Here is a 20609-nt window from a genome sequence, read left to right as displayed (position 1 = left end):
GATATGATACCGGCAGCATCGACGCCTAAGTTGTATTCCGATAATCTCGCCTCCCTAGCCCCGAGTGGCCTGTAGAAACCGTTTTTACTCACGAGTCCCCTACTATTATGGCCTCGATCGCTCCTATTTTCGTTCCTCGCAGGGTTACGTCCAGATCCACTACCCCTTCGATCTCCGCTATACGGTTGATATCGATCTCTGTTCGGTCTTGGTTCATGATCGACGACTCTTTTAGACCTGTCATTAGTTATGATGGGATAAACGGACCCGGAAGGGGCTCCGAGATGATAATCTTCGACTCTGATTTTTTATTGGTACATGTTATGGACGTCAACCCAAGTTACCGTCGGGTGCTCTATAAAATTCTGTTTTAGCTCATGTGAAGCCAATGAGCTTTGGGGGTTGAGTCCTTGAGTGAACGCCTGAAGGACCCAATCGTCCGCAACCGGAGGCAGGTCCATTCGCTTCACTTGAAACCTCGACACGAATTCCCTGAGCATTTTGTTATCTCTTTGTTTTATTTTAAAGAGTCCCGATTTTCTGGTCTCGACCTTGATGGCCCCGGGATGAGCTTTTACGAAGGCATTTGCAAGCATAACAAACGAATCAATAGAATTAGGGGGTAGGTTAGGATGCCATATCATTACTCATTTGGACATTGTTTCTCCGAATTTTTTCAGCAGAATCAACTCGATTTTGTCATCTTCTAAGTCATATCCCTTGATGGCACACGTGTAGGAGGCCACGTGTTCATTTGGATCCGTGGTTCCGCTATACTTTGGAATTTCGGGCATATAGAACTTCTTCGGGATTGGTTTCGGTGATGCGCTCAGAGGGAAAGGCTTTTGGACAAATTTCTTGGAATCCTGGCCTTTCAATATCGGGGGTGTTCCTAAGATTTAATCAACCCTGGAGTTATAGGTCTCCACTTTTTTGTCGTTGGCTTTGATCTTCTTTTTTCCCGATTCCACCCGCTTTGTCAGTTCCTCAAGCATCTTTATTATTTTGGGGTTGGTTTCGCATTCAACTTCACCCGGTCTTTCTATGGTCGGTTCATTTCTTCTGATATTTTTCCAGGATGGTTCGGGCTCAACTCTGCTGGGGGCGCGGGTTTGGTTCTGCAACTGGGCTATCGCCACCTGTTGGGCTTGTAACATTTCGAAGATCGCCCGCAAATTGATCCCATCGCCTTTGCCGTCGTGCGTGCCCTGAGCTACTGATCGGGGTCCTTCGCGAACGCTGTTCTCAGGGTCGGTAGGCAAGTTTGCGTTGATGGCCACATTAGAGTTGGCATCGATTGGGTCCGCGGTCGGAACACTGTTGGGGTCAACAGGGACACCTCGTTGCTGGGCACTATATTGTTGTTCTCGCCATGGTGGCCAGACTTAGCATCAACGTTCAAGTGAGCAAATGAAGAGTTTGATATTTTTTAATTTGACCTGAAATTAAAATCTCAAAGAGCAAGCGTAAAACAGAGTGTATTATGGAAATTTGTATCAAATTACCACTATTATCCTTAGCCCCACGGTGGGCGCTAAATTACTTACCCTTAAAAATGGATAACAATTGAATTTATACGCGGTTTTAAAGAGGTGTGGATTAATTCAATACAAGTGATCAATGACATTAGATTAAGCAAATAAAAGACGTAATAAATGGCCAAACCAATGATAAGAGTGATTTCGAGCTCGGTTAATGACTTAACGAGGAATCTGCCTTCGGTTCCGAGCTTACACTTATGAAGTACTTATGAACAAAAGTTAGAACTTTGAATAACTTTTAGAGAGAATAGAAGTAAATTGCATTGATATGCGTGTTACAATATCCCTAATGAATAATAAGTTTTCCCTTTATATAGTAGGAGAGTTTTACCTTAAGTACAATCCTAAGAAAGGTAAACAATCTTCCTTTTCGCAAATCACTGGTTTTTTGCCGATACGGGCCGAGATTCACGCTGTGATATCCGGTTGGGCATGGGCATCACGACCCTTTTGTTAGTGGTGTGCGGTTGTTTGATAATGCTCTTCAAAGTCTTGGGATTCGAACCGGACCCGAAGGATGTGGTCCCGATGCCCCCGAGGGAAGGCGTTTTGCTCGAACACCGATACGAGAGACTCCTCGTTCTGACTCCGATTCCTTACGGTCTCGTCCCAACTCTGTTTACCTTACCAGGAAACCGAGGTGCTAAGTGGGCTCGGTTTTACGAGTGTACAACTAGGCATTTTTAAGGGTAAACATATACAAAAACTTATGAGTTCAACGTCTTTTTCTTTTGCAATTAGAGGTTCAAAAGCATTCTTGATTTCTTTAATTGGACTAAGCTCACTCTTGGGATGTCTTTGCAAAAAGTTAAAGTGAGTTCTAACTATACAGAGGGTAACCATATTTTATTAATTATTATCTTTTTCTCTAAGTCTCGACTAACAACAATAATCACAATAATAATATATCAAATATAATTTTACATAGAGATGTCTGAGAAGGGATAAGGTGTACACAAACCTTACCTCTATACTTGCGGAGGTAAATAGATTGTTTCCAATAAAAATAATGGTAAACGTTATTTATTTCAAATACATAAAATAGTAGAGTTTCAATCTATACGTCCAAAAAATAAATTTTTAAATGTACTATCAACAAAAAGGTAACCTGAAACTTGGTGAAGATGAATTATGTCTAAATTGTAATTGAAAGTTCAAACTCCCTTTTATGCCATTTTAAAAGACACTATTATTAGTTGGAGGTCAAGCAGTTGTTTCTTTGATTAGATCTTTTAAATATTTTATTGTAGTTTTGAATTATAAAATATTTAATGATAGTACATTTATGCAATTACTTTTAATACTTAATTTTTATTTCAAAAAATCTAGATCAATATCTGAGTTCACACAAAATTAAATACGTTGAACTTTACCAATTTAGATAGAGAGAGGAGGAGGAGTAACTTATTCCAAAGCCAGGCAATAAAACCCCATAGAGGTCAGTATCAATGTTTTAGGTGTTAAATATTATGTATTTATTAATTAATGTGATATAAACTCCCGATTGTTACCCCCTCCATCCTAAAGTTCTAATTTCGAGAGTAAAACGAATTTTTTTTTATCATGCTTTTTTCATATGTCTTTAGATATTTTGAATTGTTAATTACTGTGACTTGTAATATTTTTTACATAGTTTTCAAATATATACATTTTATTTTTAAAAAAATTCTATGCATAAATTTACGGTTAAAATTAAGAAATTTGATTCTCGAAGTCGTCGGAGTAATAAATTAGCTTTGTCAGAGTAGTGCATGATTGAGCAAAACGTATCTAGACGCTTATTTGGGAGTGTTCATTCCTACTTATAATACACTCTAAAGGGGGGGGGGGGGGGGGGGGGGGAAGACGTGCACGAAATTATCAGTTATCAGTTACACGTTTAGCCGAATTACATTAAAAGTTGACCATTTCTATAATAACTTGAAACAAAATTTTTAGCAAAGCTGAAAAAAAACATATTGATTTTTTTCAGCATACATTGAATTTGACTTCAGCTAATTTAAGTAAACGAATATCAATACTGCTATATTTGATAAATACATAGATAGGGTATACTTTTCTTCTCTGCCTCTTCCATTTTGGGGCTTTTCCATTCTAATTAAAGCCAATACAATTTCAGAAAGTTTGGGAAGTTTTCCTGGCTACATTTTTATAGTTCAAAGAAATTGTTCAAGAGTCGAAAAAGAAACTGTTCAATAGAAAAGAATTTAGAAACATTCAAAAGATTTTTTAAGAACGACAACCAATTAGAAATGTTCCTTTTTATTTGCAAGGAAAATTCTCCAAAAAAGTTTATCTAAATTTAATTTATTTTGCCCATCAAAGTTTAAATATGCCGTCCGTCCTAGAATTAGTCTTTTGACATTTTGAAAAGATAAGAAGTTATTAATTACTATATATTTTTGTTTTTGCAAATCTACCCTTAGTGTTTCAGTTAGTGGAGTGATAATTAAGTAAGACATTTTTTAAAGAAAAGTCAAAAAAGTAAGCACTACAAAAAAACATATACTCTGATGAAAGTTATAAACGAATTTTTTAAGAGGCGTACAGAAAGACAGTTATAAACCAGATGAAGCATATGGTTGTGGGCAACACATTTACTTGCGAATTGCAATGCTGGTCAGAGGATCCCAGTCTCTCTCTTTTTTAACCCTGTAATCGAGGAAAGAAGAACATACCAACATAAAAGTTAAGGAATTGAACTTGAGACTTTTTAGTATGAGTACCGATCCTGTGGAGCACAATTGAGGCAAAGGAGACAGTTGAAATAGGAACTTACCGTCAAATTTTGGACCACACAATAGTGACCAGCACTATTGGCATCATTATTTATACCCCACTTGAGAAACACTCGAAGAACCCATAAGGAAATTTGATAGTAGTAACTTGTACTAATATGCTATTCCACAGTCCACACCTATCAAGTTTTATTAAAAAATATTATCTGAGCTTGATTCCAAGGAATACATTGCAGTAAATGAATCATGGAGAAATTCATGGTCTTATACTTTGCCGTAATATAATATGGTTCAAAATTAACCGAATATACTTGTTGAGTTGTTGTATCACAATTACTTTACCAGACTATGATACATGAGGGTTCTTCTACAACAATTTCCATTATTTCTTTTATAATAGAACCACAAGGTCAGATGGTCTATCGTTCAACTTATGGAAACTAATAAAAATTATTCCTTGTCACGGGCATTTTACACTTTATGCAACCTAAAAGTGCTTGCTTGATATATTTGCAAAGCCCATTTCATGGATGGATTATTCAAGCCCAAGCTTAAATTTATGTATATTGCCTATCAGATATAATTATTTTTGGTTGAGCGGCCAAAAGTGTTAAAAGCCCTATGCAAATGACCTTTTCAGGCTTAACTAATGAAACCCAAATTCCTCTAATATAAGTTAGCAATATACCAGGAGCAAGCAAACTGAGGAATCATGTTATATATATGAATAGGCAAAGTAAATTAAAAAAATAATAATAATTCATATTACTTGTTCTAGGGAACATCCAGATCATAGCAGCCTTTTCTTTTCCATATTTTCTTTTAAGGAGCAATCACCAGATCAACCGATCTCGAACAGCATATCAGAGTTCACTTATGCAGAGGTATTAGGTACATTGGTTAGATAAGATGTCACAATATCCTTTTGACTATTGGTATGCCTGTGCATGTTCAGGTTTGTGGCTGTATTCGTAGTCAAGATGAACGAAGGCCCGCTCAATCTCAGGCAATAGTTCAAGCTTCTCCTGCAACGACTCGCCAATATCATGTGCCTCTTGCAAAGGCATGTCCGCAGGCAGGACGATATCAACTTCAACAAAGTAGTGAGAACCAAATGTATAAGCCCTCACGGTATCTATATGCCTTACGGCCTTGTGATGATTCCAGCAAAGGTAAGTCAGCTTCTGTAGATATTCTGGTGCAGCTGACTTGCCGACGAGAGAGTTCACATTCTCCAATACAGTCATTGACCAAGTTCGAATGGTATACAGTGCGAGCTGCAGCAGAGGGAAAATAGTTTAAAGCCACTAACTTTGTTCAACTAACCTTGTTTAAAGTGAGAGGATTGACAGCCCCATTAAAACTTTTCCTTTTTCTTTGCACATTTCTTTTAAGGGAGGAGGTTGTTGGTGGAATAGAATCTAGAGATAGAACTTACAATCATAGCTCCAACGGGATCTATCCAGTCGGTGATGTAGTTAGCAAGCAATGCTGCAATGAGACCAATTATGTTTGTGATAACATCAAAGAAATGATCCTGGGCATATGCTTTCACAATCTCATTGGTAAAAGACCGGCAATACAACATTAAAACTAGTTTCACCAAAGTCACAAAGACCATAATCCCAACAACCCATCTCTCCTGCTCCTTGGTAAGGTTGAAATCAGACTCCTGTGAGAAGGTCAATGTTAACATTTGTCGTTGTGCAGGATCAAGGAATAATTATAACAATCCATGTAATTTTCAACCAGACAATACAGCATAAATAGAGCAGAAATTTGCAATCATAGAAGCCACAACTTACATCAGATATTAGTGTACGCATAGACTCCAGAATTATCTGCAGTCCCAAAGTCGCCATGACAGAAGCAAAAACAAGGATTCCCTGTGTATCATTTTTCAAAGTTAAATTGGACCAGCTCCCAAGGAAGAAAAGAAAACAATCATACAATATCTCTATTCATGCCGGTAAGTTGTTATCACCAGATATGTAGAAATACAAGTAAAACTGAAAGTTAAAACACAGTTCACTTTGAACCCATTGGGAATTACACAACATGCACTTTGAAGATAGCCATAGACCTGCACTTTGCTCTAGCTACATGAAAATATCAAACATGTAAAATCATTCAACTTCATAGGATCAGCCAGCATGCAGGGCAAAACTTGTTTGCAGACTAGATTTTTACAGTGGGATCATCCCTGTATCCTAAGGAATTATCAACTGATTTAAACCAGAAGGTCAAAAATCTGAATAGATAACACAAATTAAATGAACTAGTATCTCCACGATGGCAATTTAAGTACTTAGCACCAAAGTAAAACTTCTCGGAGTTATTTATTTACAGATATTAGGCAAATTATCTTCAAACCAAGAAGCTAGAAAACACTCCTCCTCCTTAAGATGTGCATCCTAAGCTTACTAACTAAATGCAACTGTTATGAGTACTACACCAAATTCATGCCCAAACTAATTATTCATGGAACAATAAAAGAGTAAGTGATTGTTGTCAATTTTGATAATCCAAATGAGATAACAGGAATACATGAACGGCAAGAAAGACTATGCAAGAATCCAAGTGTAACTCAAGTCTATGTTACCTCCTTAGTTATGTTCAGACATTGGACTAGTAGAAACATCAGGAGATAATAGTTCTTTTTATAGGTAACATCAGGAGTGATAATCTAGATGTCTATATGCATATCACCAAAACACGATTAACTAATTGAATTTGAGGATCGCTACTTAAAGCGAGCACAATGGCTATCAACCTAACCTGATGTGGGAGAAAATGGTCCATATGGGAGGCTAGAAGCTCCAATATCCATGACAGATCATAAACAGAGACCATATTCATCCCTCCACAGTAAAAACAGAACACCTAAATTTTTGCCAAATTACTAATAGACGCTTAATAATCTTCCTGTAACCCCACCCTCTCTCATTCTATACTGTCAGTAACAGCAGCCACTGCTCTCTCTCTCTTTCTGTCTCACAAACATTCTCAGTGTGGTTCGCCACTGAGGCTACACTTAGAAGACAACTATTGGAGAAAGAGATGCTGAAGATTTGCATCTCTGTAGGTTTTATTGCAGTCATGTAAGCTGTCTGCTAGAGGTCATTATTGAAAGTTTGCACGTCGTTTCTTTTATTTCAACCTTTTATAGTTGGTTACTATCAAATATTATGTTGTTTTAATTCATTTAATTTGTCTTATAGCCTGTTTGGCCAAGCTTCTAAAATCAGCTTATTTTGAGAAGTACTTTTCTCAAAAGTACTTTTCAAAAAAGTGTTTTTGGTGATAAGCAGTTTGTGTTTGGCTAATTAATTTGAAAAGCACTTTTGAGCAGTAATTAGCGTTTGGCCAAGCTTTTAAAAACTGCATCTATGTGTATTTTTCTCAAAAGTGCTTCTCAGAAAAGTGCTTTTGGAGATAAGCTACTTTTTTTTGCTTCTCAAAAACTACTTCTGCGTCTCCTCAAAAGCACAATTTTTTCCTTCTAAAAGCTTGGCCAAACACTTTTTGAAAAAAAACACCTTAATTTTTGAAAAAAAAACACTTTTGGCCCAAAAAAAGGCTTGGCCAAACATGCTATTAGATGCATTAAGTTTGCATTTCTCGTGGTTCCATACTTTAGGTGAAAATTATTCCTTTGTTTTTTGGACTACGTCATGTGATGATTAGAGATTGATCTCAAGAAGAAGGCTAAGTTGCCTCTGCATCAACAAACAAAATGAATATTAAGGCTTACCATGACCACAAAATAAAAATAGCAGCGGCAGAGTTTAAGGTCCCTTTAAAATCAAATATGACAAGAACGCATAGTATAATTACCTTGTTAGACAACTTTTAAATCCATGAACATTGTTATTATATGCAGTAATCAACATTAGCCCAATAGCAAGTGACAAGTGCAAAAATGCCCTGATTAAAGGCATAGAAAATGTAAAAAACTTAGAGAACAAAAGCAGCAGCACTAACCAACGGCTGCATACGTTTCTTTCCAATAGGATATTGATATGGGTTTGGTGTCTGCATGGAGAAAGCTGTAAACCATAATATGAAACCAGAGAGAAGATCAAGCAGCGAATCCAATGTGGATGCTATGATGGCCAATGAACCACTCTTGACTGATGCATATACTTTAGCAGCAAAGAGAACCATGTTTGCAACATTTGATATCCTAATGGCAAATGTTTCATTTCTAGCAGTTTTTTCCCTCTCTTCCTGCAACCAAATTAATTGACCTTGTCAGTCCAAGCTTATAATAATATAAGAATGATTACATCTAGAGAAGAAACAAATGCTTGGTCTTATACATAAAGAAGAAGCAGATAAAAACTATCAAAACCTTTGACATCCCAGGTACAAAACCACGATCAGTCAAGGTGTCCATTTCATTGAAGCCCTCGAGCATTTCTACCTGTTGCTGGTAGTACTCAGCAATGTTGTCTTCTTGACCTATAAGCACCAAAGAAAAACACAGCGTCATAATCCGTGCCTTCAAGAACACCCCATGTCTTACGGTGAAAGCATTCAGTAAATCCCTCACTATAGCCCCCTATAAGTACTAAACCAAAGAGTTGATGGGAACCAAGGGTGACCTGCATTTAAAGGCCACCACTCGTACCAAAACCAATTATAAATTGTTAAAGTACCATTATCAATTCGAAACATACATTCTCATATGACAATTTAACAATTCAACAGAATGCAAAAGTAGCCTCTTGAAACAATCTGTTGACTGGCTCATGTCACATGCAAACACACACGCGCACCAATTAACCTGTTCTATTCAGAGGCATATCAAGGAATTGAAGGTTGCCGGTGCACTAAAGCTTCGAACAAGTCATGTCGTCTAAAGTGCATTCAGTTGGTTTGATGGTATTGCATTAATTTGATTCAACTTTGTAAGTATTCAATATGAGAAGACAACAACTCAGGTAAAAACACATATTTTAACAAATCCTCCTACCGCTACTTTGTAATTGAGGTTGCCACCTAAAATACATGAGTAGTAGTTTTATAAGAATTTTATATACTCGGGTGCCAGTGCACCCTCACATATTAACATAGATCTGCCTCTGGTTCTATTACACTGACCTAACCACATAGACTTACCTGGTGAGTGCACTCAGCTAAAGTTTTCTTCTTATTTTCAGTAAACTGAAGTGCTGAAACGCATTAAATTTAAGCTTTAACGCTCATGCTCTTATAACAATAATTATCCATCTAAAACTTATCCAAAAAGAATCATCCATCTACATACAAAATATATGCCAATTTGCTCCAAACCAGTGAACTGCCCATAAGCATGTTCAATTGTCCAGAGAACAATAAAAAGTGAATATAGCTTAATATCTTTAGCAAATTTACACCATCCATACAAGAATCATTTTGTTCTTCCGAAAATTGAATCCACGTGGCATGAATACTTTCTGACACTGAAAAGTATTAAAAAGAGCCCCCTAATTAACTCAACTAAAGAAGTAAGCTTAGTGTTAGAAAATTTCCACAATTAGTAAACTTCCTACGCACAACAGAATATCAGTCAAGTATTTCTCCATCACTGATTAATAGGAATCAGCTGTATAAATCCTTTATATAAATTCCACTCCATTCAAGTGGTGTCTCCACTAATTTACTATCCTAATGCAACTAGTTAAGAAATTAGCAGAGAATAACACTCAAAGCGGCGTCGCATAGAGAGGTGGAGAATGTACTTAAAACCCCAAGGCAATCATGGAGGCCACGTGGAGGCTTCTCTTTGGTTTCAGACGATAACCGCAACTCGTCGAAGTTTAATCTCCATGATCGGTCGGCATTGTTTGTCTCCAGCAATAAAAGCTCCTCTTCGGCGCCGACGCCTTGATCGCCGCCGTGAAGAGGTACTACTTCTAACATTTTCCGGTCACCGGAAAACAGGAAAAAACCAGTTGAATACACTAGGTAAAAAACTGGCGGCACCTACTTGAAGGAGCCGCAGAAAGTGGTAAAGTGAGTAAATTTGATGAAACTCGAGGGACCTTTATGTAATTTGGAGTTCTTAGTGGTGGGTAGTTGTGGAGGCTATATATGGCGGAACTTTTTTGAACAAGGAAAGTGGAACTAAAAATGATTACTGAAATTTGGAAAATCACGCGCCACGAAATTTAACTCGCTCGTTTATTAGCTGGGATGAAAATGACGTGTCACTTGGCCCCGCTTAGATTGCTGAGTTTGCTCGTCAAGATGGGAGATATCATACCACGTGTACGGTGTAGATACCAAGTCTTGGTAGATTTTTAGAAGATAACGTGGAAAACGGAAAAGGTCACGTGAAAAGAAAAAAAAATGCTTACACTTTAAAAATAAAATAAATAAAAATAAATATATTCGACACTTTCAAAAATATACTTTTTACAAGAAACAATTTGCGTTTGGTTAATTCATTTAAAAAGTACTTTTGGGTAACAATTATTTTTGGCCAACTTCTAAAATGTGTGTTTAAGCATATTTTTCTCAAAAGTATTTTAAAAAAAATACTTTTGAAGAGAAGTTACTTTTTTTTACTTCTCACAATTACTATATGATCTTCAATTCACCATAATATTTGTGATTATAGAGTTTTTTAAACTTGTGGTATTAAATATATAATAATATTTGTGTGAACGTAAAATTTTATTAATAAGATTAAACTGAAGATTTTAAATTAAATTATTCTATAGTTAAAATGAGTTTTTTAATAGACTAAAAAGATATATGATCATAAAAATTTAAAAAAAATGAGTAGTTTTAACAACATTAAAGAATAATGAAAATTCTAATAAGTAAAAAATTTTATGTAGTGGATATACGTTTATATTGATTGATTTAATATAAAATTAATTGTGAATAATATTGGAATAATATTTTTTTTCTAAGAAGCAAAAAGAACGAATGAAACCGAGGAGCGATGCGATTCACATGATTCATTGATATAGGTGATATGACTAGGGAGTGGGTCCCAATTTTGTTTGAACAAAGCAACTTATGCTTTTTTATCGGACTTCCTTTAGATAATGAAGGAAATTTGCAGATTCCGTGTCGTTGGAGGCACCACAACTCCACAAGGCATAGGGATATTTTGGAGGTCAAAATTATAATATTAGTTTATTATAAATAAATTATAAATTAAGGTAAAAGTATATATTAATTAATTATTATATTAAGCGATAAACCCGTATGTAAAGACATTTGTCTATTGCGGGTACATTTACCTGTTTTAGAACGCCAAAGGATGGAGAAAATGAAAAATCGGACAATATATTGTTTTTCATGAGGACTTTTACATGAATAGTCTATCGAATTCGAATTCGATGTTTATATTTTTTAGCTAGTATACATAGATTATATATTGATTAAATATATGATTATATATATTGTATGGGTCCAAATTCATCTTTAGTCGAAATGGTATTAGTAAAACATTCCCGAAATGTCACGCATCGAAATAATCTAATTATCAGCGAAGGTCGCGGTCGAAGAGTCAACAAGACCGAAGTCGAGGAGTTGTCATCGAGGCCGAGATCGAGCACCCTTAACAGAGCTGTAACGGCTAGTTTCGAGATAGGATACAAAAGAGAATATTTTCTTCACTTGTATTGTTAGGGTTTTTAGGAACATGCTCCCTATAAATAGAAAGAGACACAATGATAGAGGACATGTGATATTCATTTGTAAAAATACACTTTGACTCGAAAAAGAGAATTGGATCTCATTGCAAATATACAAACATCACATTTTTATGAAGATTCTTGTCTACACTTTTCCATTAGATCCAAGAATAACTCAAATATTCAAATGATTGTCCATCACTCATCATTGTCAGAAAAACATTCATTGATTTCATCATTTCTTGGGTGACTCATTCATTCTATTTACTTAATTGTCATTTACTGCTATTCATTGATATTGAATGCTACATTATTGCCTTTGATTTCTGAAATATTTATTGCATACTGTCGCCGCTATCCGAATATATCTACATAGTATTAGTTGCATTTTTAAGAACTCCATCTTAGGGCTATTATTGTTAGCTAAGATTAACCCTCATTTATATAAATTTAATTATTTGAATCAAGATCTATATTTTTGGTTAAACAATTTGGCGCCGTTTGTGGGGATTTCTCAGCTAAATTTTTAGTTTCATTCAGATCTATAATTAATGCAAGTCAATAACGTCAAAACCCCGAGATCTCCTTTCTTTGTGCATACAAGACCCTACATGGTAGGTAATCAAGGAGAAAGGACAAAAATAACAAATGACTTCGCAACCAACCTCATGAATGTCATCAACGGAAGTTGTGAAACAGTAGGCTAGGACACGACACCCTATGCGTCCCCTAGGCGAGAGAGGTCACATCCCCCACACTGCAGCATAAAAAATCCAGCGGAAAAAGGGCCTCCACGTCTGCAGACGAAGGAACGCCCCCAGTTGTAAAGAAGCTCCTTGAAGCATGACTGACCGACACACTAGCAAGCTTCCTCAGTAAATCCGCTCCAGGCATGACTGCAGAAACCGCAAGAGCTTGTATGATTGTTCGCAACAAATTTTCATCGTACGGAAAATAAACTGCAACAAAAATAATATGAAGAAGAAATTTTATTAATAAGTATTTATGAGTACACTTCTTTGTATCCCTTGATTCTCCTCTATGAAATTCTCCGTGATTCGAGGGCTTGAGAAGCGTCTTTCTCGAATGTAGGACGTTATAGACCTCCTTATGATGTATTTAATCGCCAAGATCATCGAGCAGCACTTTGTTGTTTCGGGTTGATCTCCGGGAAGAACTCCGTTGATCACTCCTTTGTTGAAGAACTATGCACTTGATGATTGATCTCTCTGTTTGTGGATGCCTTCACCAGTTGCGGGATGTTCTTCTCCAACTCTCAATGTCTTTAGAGAGTTATGTAACCCCTCTATTTATAATGGTAGAGGATGGACAGTCCAGCTATATATGAACCCTCTTGCTTGATTCTGATTGGGTCATTATTTTGGACTGGGATTGCCACATCATTTAACAAGTGGCATCATCTTGTTGGCTTTGGGTTTGACTGGACATGCCATATCACTTGACATATGATGAGTCTGGGCCTTAAGATAACATAGACCTTGGGATTGAAAATAATAAAATGGACTAATTTTAATTTATATAGTCCAAATTAATTATTTAACCCAAATAAATTTAATCCAAATTTTGTATGGATTAGACCCAATAAATTTTATATGTCTACAGATGTCCCCTACTTCAAGACTTGTTAGAGTGTAGGCTTGTCGAAACTTGAAGACGAGGCTTGAAGTATCCATGAGAAGACCACTTTCTTTCTTGCCCATAAATAAAGAACTTGAATTCTCTGGGCAATCGTAACTCTCCAGTGAAGCATGTAATCAAAGCCATCAAACAAGGTCGTCTTACTTTGCTTTCATTTTTTACTTTGGATATAAATTCAATGATATATCCCTTGCCATATGTGAAGTTCACTAAATGAAACTGACCTAAATCGAATAGGAAAAAACTTCTAATGCCAAGTATATTGTACTTAAACAATACTTTATTAGTAACCTTTATAGTAAAATTATGGTAACCAAAACATGGTCACATTGAACAATGTATGACAATTCCATCATAGATCAATTTCTTATGACAAAGCCACGTGAGACATAAGCCTTCCCCTCTTCCACTTTGACTTGAATTCAAATACGTCTCAAAAGTTACCTTCTGATGAATATTTACCATTTAAAATTTTCAATTCAAACAAGAATTTTCTTTTTTACTTTAAGAAGAATTCCTTTTCCATAGGGAAAGTTCCACCTCCTTAAACAATCTATATAAGGGATCTTTGTTGCCTTTACCTTGACATATGAAAGTGGTGAACATAGGGTTCTTTTCACGCTGAACACAACTGCTCGTTTTATGCTTTCACTTCTTTATTCATTTATTTTTCCTTTTAAAATAGAAAGAATATCATTCATGCCTTTTTTAATTGCAGTACTAGTCAGCCAACTTTGTATCCTTGCGAAAAAGAATTCATATTTTGCTGTAGGAGACTTTAAATTATGAGCCGCTTATTTCTACCAAAACTAGACTCATAGGACTTAAACATATCAAAAAATCAGCATGAATCTCCTTTTGTATCAACTGAAAATAATTTTCGAAATTGATCTACACGTCTTGCCCGTGTTGATCTCACAGCATTGCGCACTCTCGACGAAAGATTTATATTATGAGATCAGAGAGTCCAAATCATGGGCCGCTTGATTCTACTGATTCTAGACTCAAAGAAATCCAGCATATCAAACAATTACAGCCAAATTCCTTCTGGATTGTCTGGTATTAATTTTTGAAGTTGGCATACGTGTCTGGCCCATTGATCTCACAACTCTGCGCACTCTCGGCGAAAAAGTCGTATCTCGAGATAGGAGCATCCAAATCACAAGCCGTTTGAAGCGTTGGAAATTAGACTCCTAGAGATACAAAAATATGTATAAATCATAGTCAGGATATTCTTAGGTTTCCCTAGATAATTTTCTGAATATAGAACACAAGTTCCAACATGCTGGCTTGATTTTTTTCAGCTTTGTACGCTCTTGCTAAAACGATTCATATCTCAAGATAGGAGCATCCGAACTACGAGATGTTTGCACCGTTGGGAAGAAGACTCGGAGATATACAATATCTATAAAACTCGAAGCTCCAGCCCTTTTTATCCAGACGCAACAAATCTTTGAATCAAGTGCTGAAATCGAGAGGATTGTTCGGGCAACATACTTCTTTTTTCCCTTTTTTTTTTTGCAGGTTTGGAGAAGATATATATGGAGAGTTCTCCAATCCGCATCATGAGAAAAAGTGGATGATCACCATTCCTTTTTGTAGGTCAGAGGTTCATAAAGTGTACGATCCATCAAGATTTGACGGAGAAATGCACGTCACAATGCTCACCATCCGCATTGAAGCGTCGTGTCATTGACACCGTTTCTTGTTGCTGAGTAAAATATCCGCATCATTGTCCTTATTGCTTGTGCGTGGCTGGTGGAACTGCTGGTTTCAGATACTCAATGACCTAACTCATGGTCAAGGTCATAGATTAACGAGGCTCCTTAATTTTAACTTCCCTTTCCATGCTGATTAGTTTTAATCAAACTTTTTGTTACTCATGCTAACCTTTTTATTCTTTTCTTTTCTTAGAACGTGGGGCTATGGATAAGTATTCATGAAGCAGCAAAACCACTAAACGAAATTAGCATTAGCCCATGAAGCATTAGTCCGAAAGCAGAACATCTCAATTAGTGCACCGAATGCATCTATCGTCGTTAACCAACCCGACCAGCAGGAACCAAAGCATACAGTACTCTACAAGAAGATAGCAGTAAGCCTTATGTCGAATTAAGCGTCTTGTTGCCAACATTGACACTTACTGCTAAACTGAGCTTTGCACAGTCGACACCAATCAATCATGTGAAATCACAAGTTTTATATCGTCTACATCGACATTTATGAGTGGAGTTGAAGTGCATGTTGCTGAAACGTCGTGCTATTGGCACTGAGGACTTTCAAGATATTTTCCTTTGCAGGATTTTGTGAGAGTTCTAGCGATCTTGATATCCCTAAGAAGATGCATTGCTAGCAAACTTCTCATCTCTTTGTTGCGGCTTGGCGAGAGAGACACATGAAGTGTCCTTTCAACCTTGGCAATAAAATCACTATTCTTGGAGGCTTGGAGAGACAATATTTCATCATTGGTGAGCCAACATGTACCACATCGCATCATTTCAGGTTGACGGGGAAGACAATTGGAGTAGGCCTTCCCAACTTCGGCAAGCAAACACTTAGCGCATCTTTGCAAAAATACTTATTTCTCAATGCAAGAGCAATGAAATCACAAACCGCTTCTTCCTAAAGAATCATATCTTGCAGGGATGGAACATATAAAAAATTCAGCACCAAATTCCTTGAGGATTAGCCGCAATGTATTTTTTGAAACTGATAAACGTGTCCAACATTTTAACTTTACAGTATTGTACAGTCTCACCAAAAGATTGATGTCCCGAGCTAGGAGTGTCCGAATCATGAACCGTTTGTGCCATTGGAAATAAAGCTCTGACACCTATAATACGTGAAAATTTCATAGTAGGATTCCCCTCAGAATGGCTGCAATAATATTCTGAATTTGCTCCTGATGTCTACCGCACTTGCAATCCAGTTGTGCGCACTCTTGATGACAAAATCATATCTTGAGCTAGGAGCATCAAATTTACAAGTCATTAGCACCACTGGAAAGAAAATTCAGAGATCTACAAGGCCTAAAAAATGTCTTGGCAAATTTCCTTCCTCAACGGACGTAGTTATTTCTTGAATTTAGTCTAGACGTCAATCATGCTGCCTTTCAGCTTTGTGTCTTCTTACTGAGAAATTCATATCTTGATCTAGGAGCATCGGAACTGTTAGACGTCTTTGTCATTAGAAAGAAAACACGGAAAGAAGAATCACTTGAAAATATTATTGCATAATTCCTTATGGACTGGCCGCAATGATTTCTTGATGTTCATCTAGTTGTCTGCCTTGTGTGTGTGTCTGCCTTCTCGAGCTAGGAGACTCCAAATTGCGATTCGTTTACACCATTAGAAAGTAATCTCATAGAGCTGCAATACATATAAATTTCACAGTAGAACTCCTTTCGAGCTGGAAACAAAAAATTCTCAAAATCCCCCTAGCTGCAGTAGCTTTCAGATTCGTGTAGTTCCGGCAAAAGAAATAGTATCTTGAGCTAGGGGCCTCCAAATTGCGAACGGTTTGTGTTGTTGGAAAATAGACATACAAAATCTTAGGGGCATAACATCTTCCATATGGACCGCAGTAGTGTTTTTCAAAGTTGATCTCGGTGTCTGTTGAGCTTGCTTTCCATCTCTATGCTCTCTCAGTTGTCCTACGAATGTTTTTTTTTCTTTCTTGAAATTGACTTTACAATCTTGCATGTAGTAACTTTGACTATCATGCCTCACAAATCTTATCCATTAGTTTTCTTTTGCAGACTCGCAAAGGAGCTCAAAGGGTCCGGATATCAGACTGAGATGTCATACAAGATGCAGATATGTTGAAGTTTTGAGTACGCAAAATATCTATAAGAAAGAAAGAATTATTATAGTAGATCGTCATGCGAAGCCACCCCTTTTTTTAAAACTCATGCGACTAAACTTGGAATGAAACTCTAAATTGCCTACGTACCTCGGTGAAGAGGATCAAGTCATAACGTAGTTCTGAGGGATGAGTTTGTTTTTTCTTTCATGCCCTAATTTTTGCCTAGGCCGTCCCTTTAGAGGTTTTCAACCTAGAGGATTTTGTTTTTTGGCCGTACACAGTTTAGACACATACGGATCAGGAGTGTAGCAATATGCAGTTTAGGCTCATGTGTCGAGGAGCGTAGGTGAATTTCATGGGAAGTATTGCTTCAAAAAATTTCCGGTGATCGGACCAACTTTGAGACCATCCTTATCAATATTTTTGTATGCGCTACTTGAATAGGCTTCTTTCACAACATATGGCCCATCCTATTTTGAGGTAAAATTGTCACATATGTGTTTGTTGAGGATTACGGGTCGTCGAACAGTTAGGACTAAGTCTCCCGCTTGGAACGATCGTGGTCGAACTTTCTGGTTGAAGGCTCTAGCTAGCCGAGCTTGATAGCACTCCAATTTTTGTTGCGCTTCCAATCTTTTCTCAGCTAATGCCTCTAATTCTGCTAGGCGAAGTTGAGCATTCTCTTCGGACGTGAGTCTTTCTTGGATTGTGATACGCAATGATGGAATTTGTTGCTCAAACGGTAGGACTGCTTCTACGCCATACACCAAAGAGTAAGGAGTTGCTTGTGTAACAGTTCTGAAGGTTGTCCGGTATGCCCACAAAGCTTCACCAATTTTCTCATGCCAATCTCTCTTGTTCTTTGCAACAACTTTCTTCAAAAGGTTACCAAGCGTCTTGTTAAAAGCTTCAGCAAGGCCATTGGCGGGTGCATTATACATTAAAGACTTCTACTGCTTGAAACCAAATTTCTCGCATAGACTCCTCACGATCTTGTAGTCAAATGGCGTTCCATTATTCGTGATTATGTATCTTGGTATGCCATACCTAAAAATTATGTTTGACTTGATAAAATCGGCAACAGTTTCCTTTTTTACTTCCTTGAATGGAACAGCTTTAGCCCACCTAGAGAAGTAGTCTGTGGTATCCAATATGCACATCTGTCCCTTTGATGACTTTGGAAGCGGTCCAACAACGTCAAGTCCCCATGCATCAAAAGGCCATGAAGCTACAGTTGGATGGAGAGGCTCTAGAGGTTGGTGGATATAGTTGGCGTGGAATTGACATACTTGATATCTTTTGGCATGTTCCATGCAATCCTTCACCATTGTCGGCCAATAGTAGCCCATCCTCTTGATGCAAAAATAGGGCTTAGGACCAGATTGGTGTACTCCACATAAGCCAGAATGTGCTTCCTCCATCGCTTGGTGGGCTTCTTCTTTGCTAGGACATCACAAAAATAATCCTTCAAAAGAGCGGCGAAATAATGTCCCCTTATAGAAGATGAATCGTGGTGTCCTTCGCTTGATGTCTGTTCTTTGTCACAGATCCTCAGGTAACTTTCCATGTTCAAGGTACTCTATCAATGGTTGCCTCTAATCCTCTTCTTCAATCACCCGAACTGACGTATGATGACTTTCGTTGATTTGAAGATCAAGAAGTCCGGGAATGACCCATCGATGACACACATGTACCTTTGTTGACTCATTCTCTCCAAGTGCCATCATCGTGGCCAAGTTAGCCAAAGCATCAGCCATGTGATTTTCTTCTCTTGGGACGTGGTTTAAGAACACCTGGTCGAATTTTTTGAGTAACCAAGAAGCATATTGGTGGTATGGAAAAAGATCTTCCTTCTTTACATCGTAAATCCCCAAAAGTTGGTTGATGGTCAGCTTAGAGTCGCCGTATATCTCTAACTGTAGAATCTTCATGTCTAATTCCATTTCAAGACCGATGATCAAAGCTTGGTACTCTATAGCATGTTGGGGCATGTTTCACCTAAAACAAAAGAGAATGGAAAGATTGGTCTTTCTGGAGAGATCAACACAACACCTGCCCTTGCACCGTTCCGACATGCAGATCCATCAAAGAACATTGTCCATGGTGGCAATTCTTCAACGAACAAAACATCTTCATCTGGAAACTCATTAGAAATCTCTCGTTCCACCAGATGATCAGCTAGAAAATCGGTGAGTGCTTGTCCTTTCATAGCTTTTTGAGGTGTGTATGTGATCTCATATTGGTTAAACAATATGGACCATCTTGCTAGGCGTCTAGAAAGAACAGGTCGAGTCATCATGAACTTCACAGGATCTGATCGAGAGATGAGTTTGATGGTGTATGCTTCAAAATAATGCCTTAGTTTCTTTATTGTATAAAGTAACACTAAGCATATTTTTTCAACAGACGTGTAGTTCAACTCAGCTCCTATCAGAGATCGACTGAGGTAGTACAAGGCTTGTTCCTTTCCTTCATCATTCTCTTGAGCAAGTAGTGCCCCAAATGATCGTTCTTGTGCCGCAATGTAGATTATCAATGGCTTCTCAAGCATTGGTCCCCCTAACACATGTGGATTTAGCAAGTATCTTTTGATGCTTTCAAAAGCATTTTCATATGATTGATCCCAATGAAAAGGGATATCCTTCCTCAGTAGATGATTGAAGGGTTGACATCGTTCGGCCAGATTAGAGATGAACCTCCGGATGAATGCTAAGTTTCCCTGTAGACTTCGAAGCTCCCTCAAGTTCTTTGGCTCGGGCATTTTCTGAATGGCGTCAATCTTTACGGGATCAACTTCAATTCCACGATGACGCACAATGAAGCCAAGAAACTTTCCTTAGGTAACTCCAAATGCACACTTGAGTGGATTCATCTTTAGGTCGAATTTTCTTAACCTTTCAAAAATAATTCGAAGGTCTTCAAGGTGGCACCAGCATTCTTTAGACCGAAGGGCGTCACTTTGTAGCAATATATTCCTTTTGGAGTTCGAAAAGCAGTACACTCTTCATCTTTTAGAGACATTATGATTTGATTGTATCTGGAGGACCCACCCATGAATGACATAGCTTTTTGCCCTGTTACTGTTACACCCCATATTTTCGTACGTAAAAGTACACTATAAGTAAATTGATGGAATATCGAAAATAAAATATTACATCCCGCATTTTCGTGTGTTAAAGTTTCGTCGTAAGTTAATTGACGTAAGTTCGAAAATGGGATTATTTTGAGAT

At 37.4% G+C, this 20609-nt stretch overlaps 3 protein-coding genes and 1 long non-coding RNA gene across 5 annotated transcripts; all 4 read right to left on the bottom strand.

The window, feature by feature from the left end:
- Positions 1-4031: 4031 nt before the first annotated feature.
- On the bottom strand, positions 4032-4458 carry LOC117273651 (uncharacterized). The gene is made up of 2 exons (XR_004503659.2): positions 4321-4458; positions 4032-4193 (listed from the first exon to the last, which is right to left on the bottom strand). It is a non-coding gene; the product is annotated as an uncharacterized lncRNA (long non-coding RNA).
- Positions 4459-4982: 524 nt separating this feature from the next.
- On the bottom strand, positions 4983-10362 carry LOC104121267 (metal tolerance protein 11). Of its 2 annotated transcripts, none has more exons than XM_009633218.4 (6): positions 10006-10362; positions 8634-8743; positions 8264-8509; positions 6085-6165; positions 5718-5951; positions 4983-5556 (listed from the first exon to the last, which is right to left on the bottom strand). In XM_009633218.4, exons 1-6 carry the CDS (start codon positions 10184-10186, stop codon positions 5209-5211), a joined length of 1200 nt encoding a protein of 399 aa, XP_009631513.1. In that variant the 5' UTR covers positions 10187-10362; the 3' UTR covers positions 4983-5208. The 2 variants fall into 2 exon arrangements, with proteins under 2 accessions (XP_009631513.1, XP_009631514.1); XM_009633219.4 differs by lacking the exon at positions 10006-10362 and adding an exon at positions 9404-9533.
- A 5706-nt stretch (positions 10363-16068) lies between these two features.
- On the bottom strand, positions 16069-18320 carry LOC138892012 (uncharacterized). The gene is made up of 2 exons (XM_070175703.1): positions 17949-18320; positions 16069-16197 (listed from the first exon to the last, which is right to left on the bottom strand). The coding sequence occupies exons 1-2, from the start codon at positions 18318-18320 to the stop codon at positions 16069-16071; spliced, it is 501 nt and encodes a 166-aa protein (XP_070031804.1).
- A 654-nt stretch (positions 18321-18974) lies between these two features.
- Positions 18975-19322, bottom strand: LOC138892011 (uncharacterized). The gene has a single exon (XM_070175702.1). The coding sequence runs from the start codon at positions 19320-19322 to the stop codon at positions 18975-18977; it is 348 nt and encodes a 115-aa protein (XP_070031803.1).
- Between the last annotated feature and the right edge of the window lie 1287 nt (positions 19323-20609).

The sequence above is a fragment of the Nicotiana tomentosiformis genome, chromosome 5 (genome assembly GCF_000390325.3).
Source record: "Nicotiana tomentosiformis chromosome 5, ASM39032v3, whole genome shotgun sequence".
Lineage (NCBI taxonomy): Eukaryota > Viridiplantae > Streptophyta > Magnoliopsida > Solanales > Solanaceae > Nicotiana > Nicotiana tomentosiformis.
Note: the sequence above shows the minus strand (reverse complement) of the source record. Positions and strands in the feature narration are given on the sequence as shown.

What these genes read in the sequence shown, in the direction of transcription:
- LOC104121267 (XM_009633218.4), bottom strand. Translation starts at nt 10,186, where the DNA reads ATGTTAGAAGTAGTACCTCTTCACGGCGGCGATCAAGGCGTCGGCGCC. An exon ending in AGAAACGTATGCAGCCGTTG is followed by an intron (nt 6,166 to 8,263) that starts GTTAGTGCTGCT and finishes AATGATACACAG; the next exon opens with GGAATCCTTGTTTTTGCTTC. An exon ending in ATCCCGTTGGAGCTATGATT is followed by an intron (nt 5,557 to 5,717) that starts GTAAGTTCTATC and finishes CCTCTGCTGCAG; the next exon opens with CTCGCACTGTATACCATTCG.
- LOC138892012 (XM_070175703.1), bottom strand. Translation starts at nt 18,320, where the DNA reads ATGTATAATGCACCCGCCAATGGCCTTGCTGAAGCTTTTAACAAGACG. An exon ending in CTAGAGCCTTCAACCAGAAA is followed by an intron (nt 16,198 to 17,948) that starts GTTCGACCACGA and finishes ATGATTCTTTAG; the next exon opens with GAAGAAGCGGTTTGTGATTT.
- LOC138892011 (XM_070175702.1), bottom strand. Translation starts at nt 19,322, where the DNA reads ATGGAATTAGACATGAAGATTCTACAGTTAGAGATATACGGCGACTCT.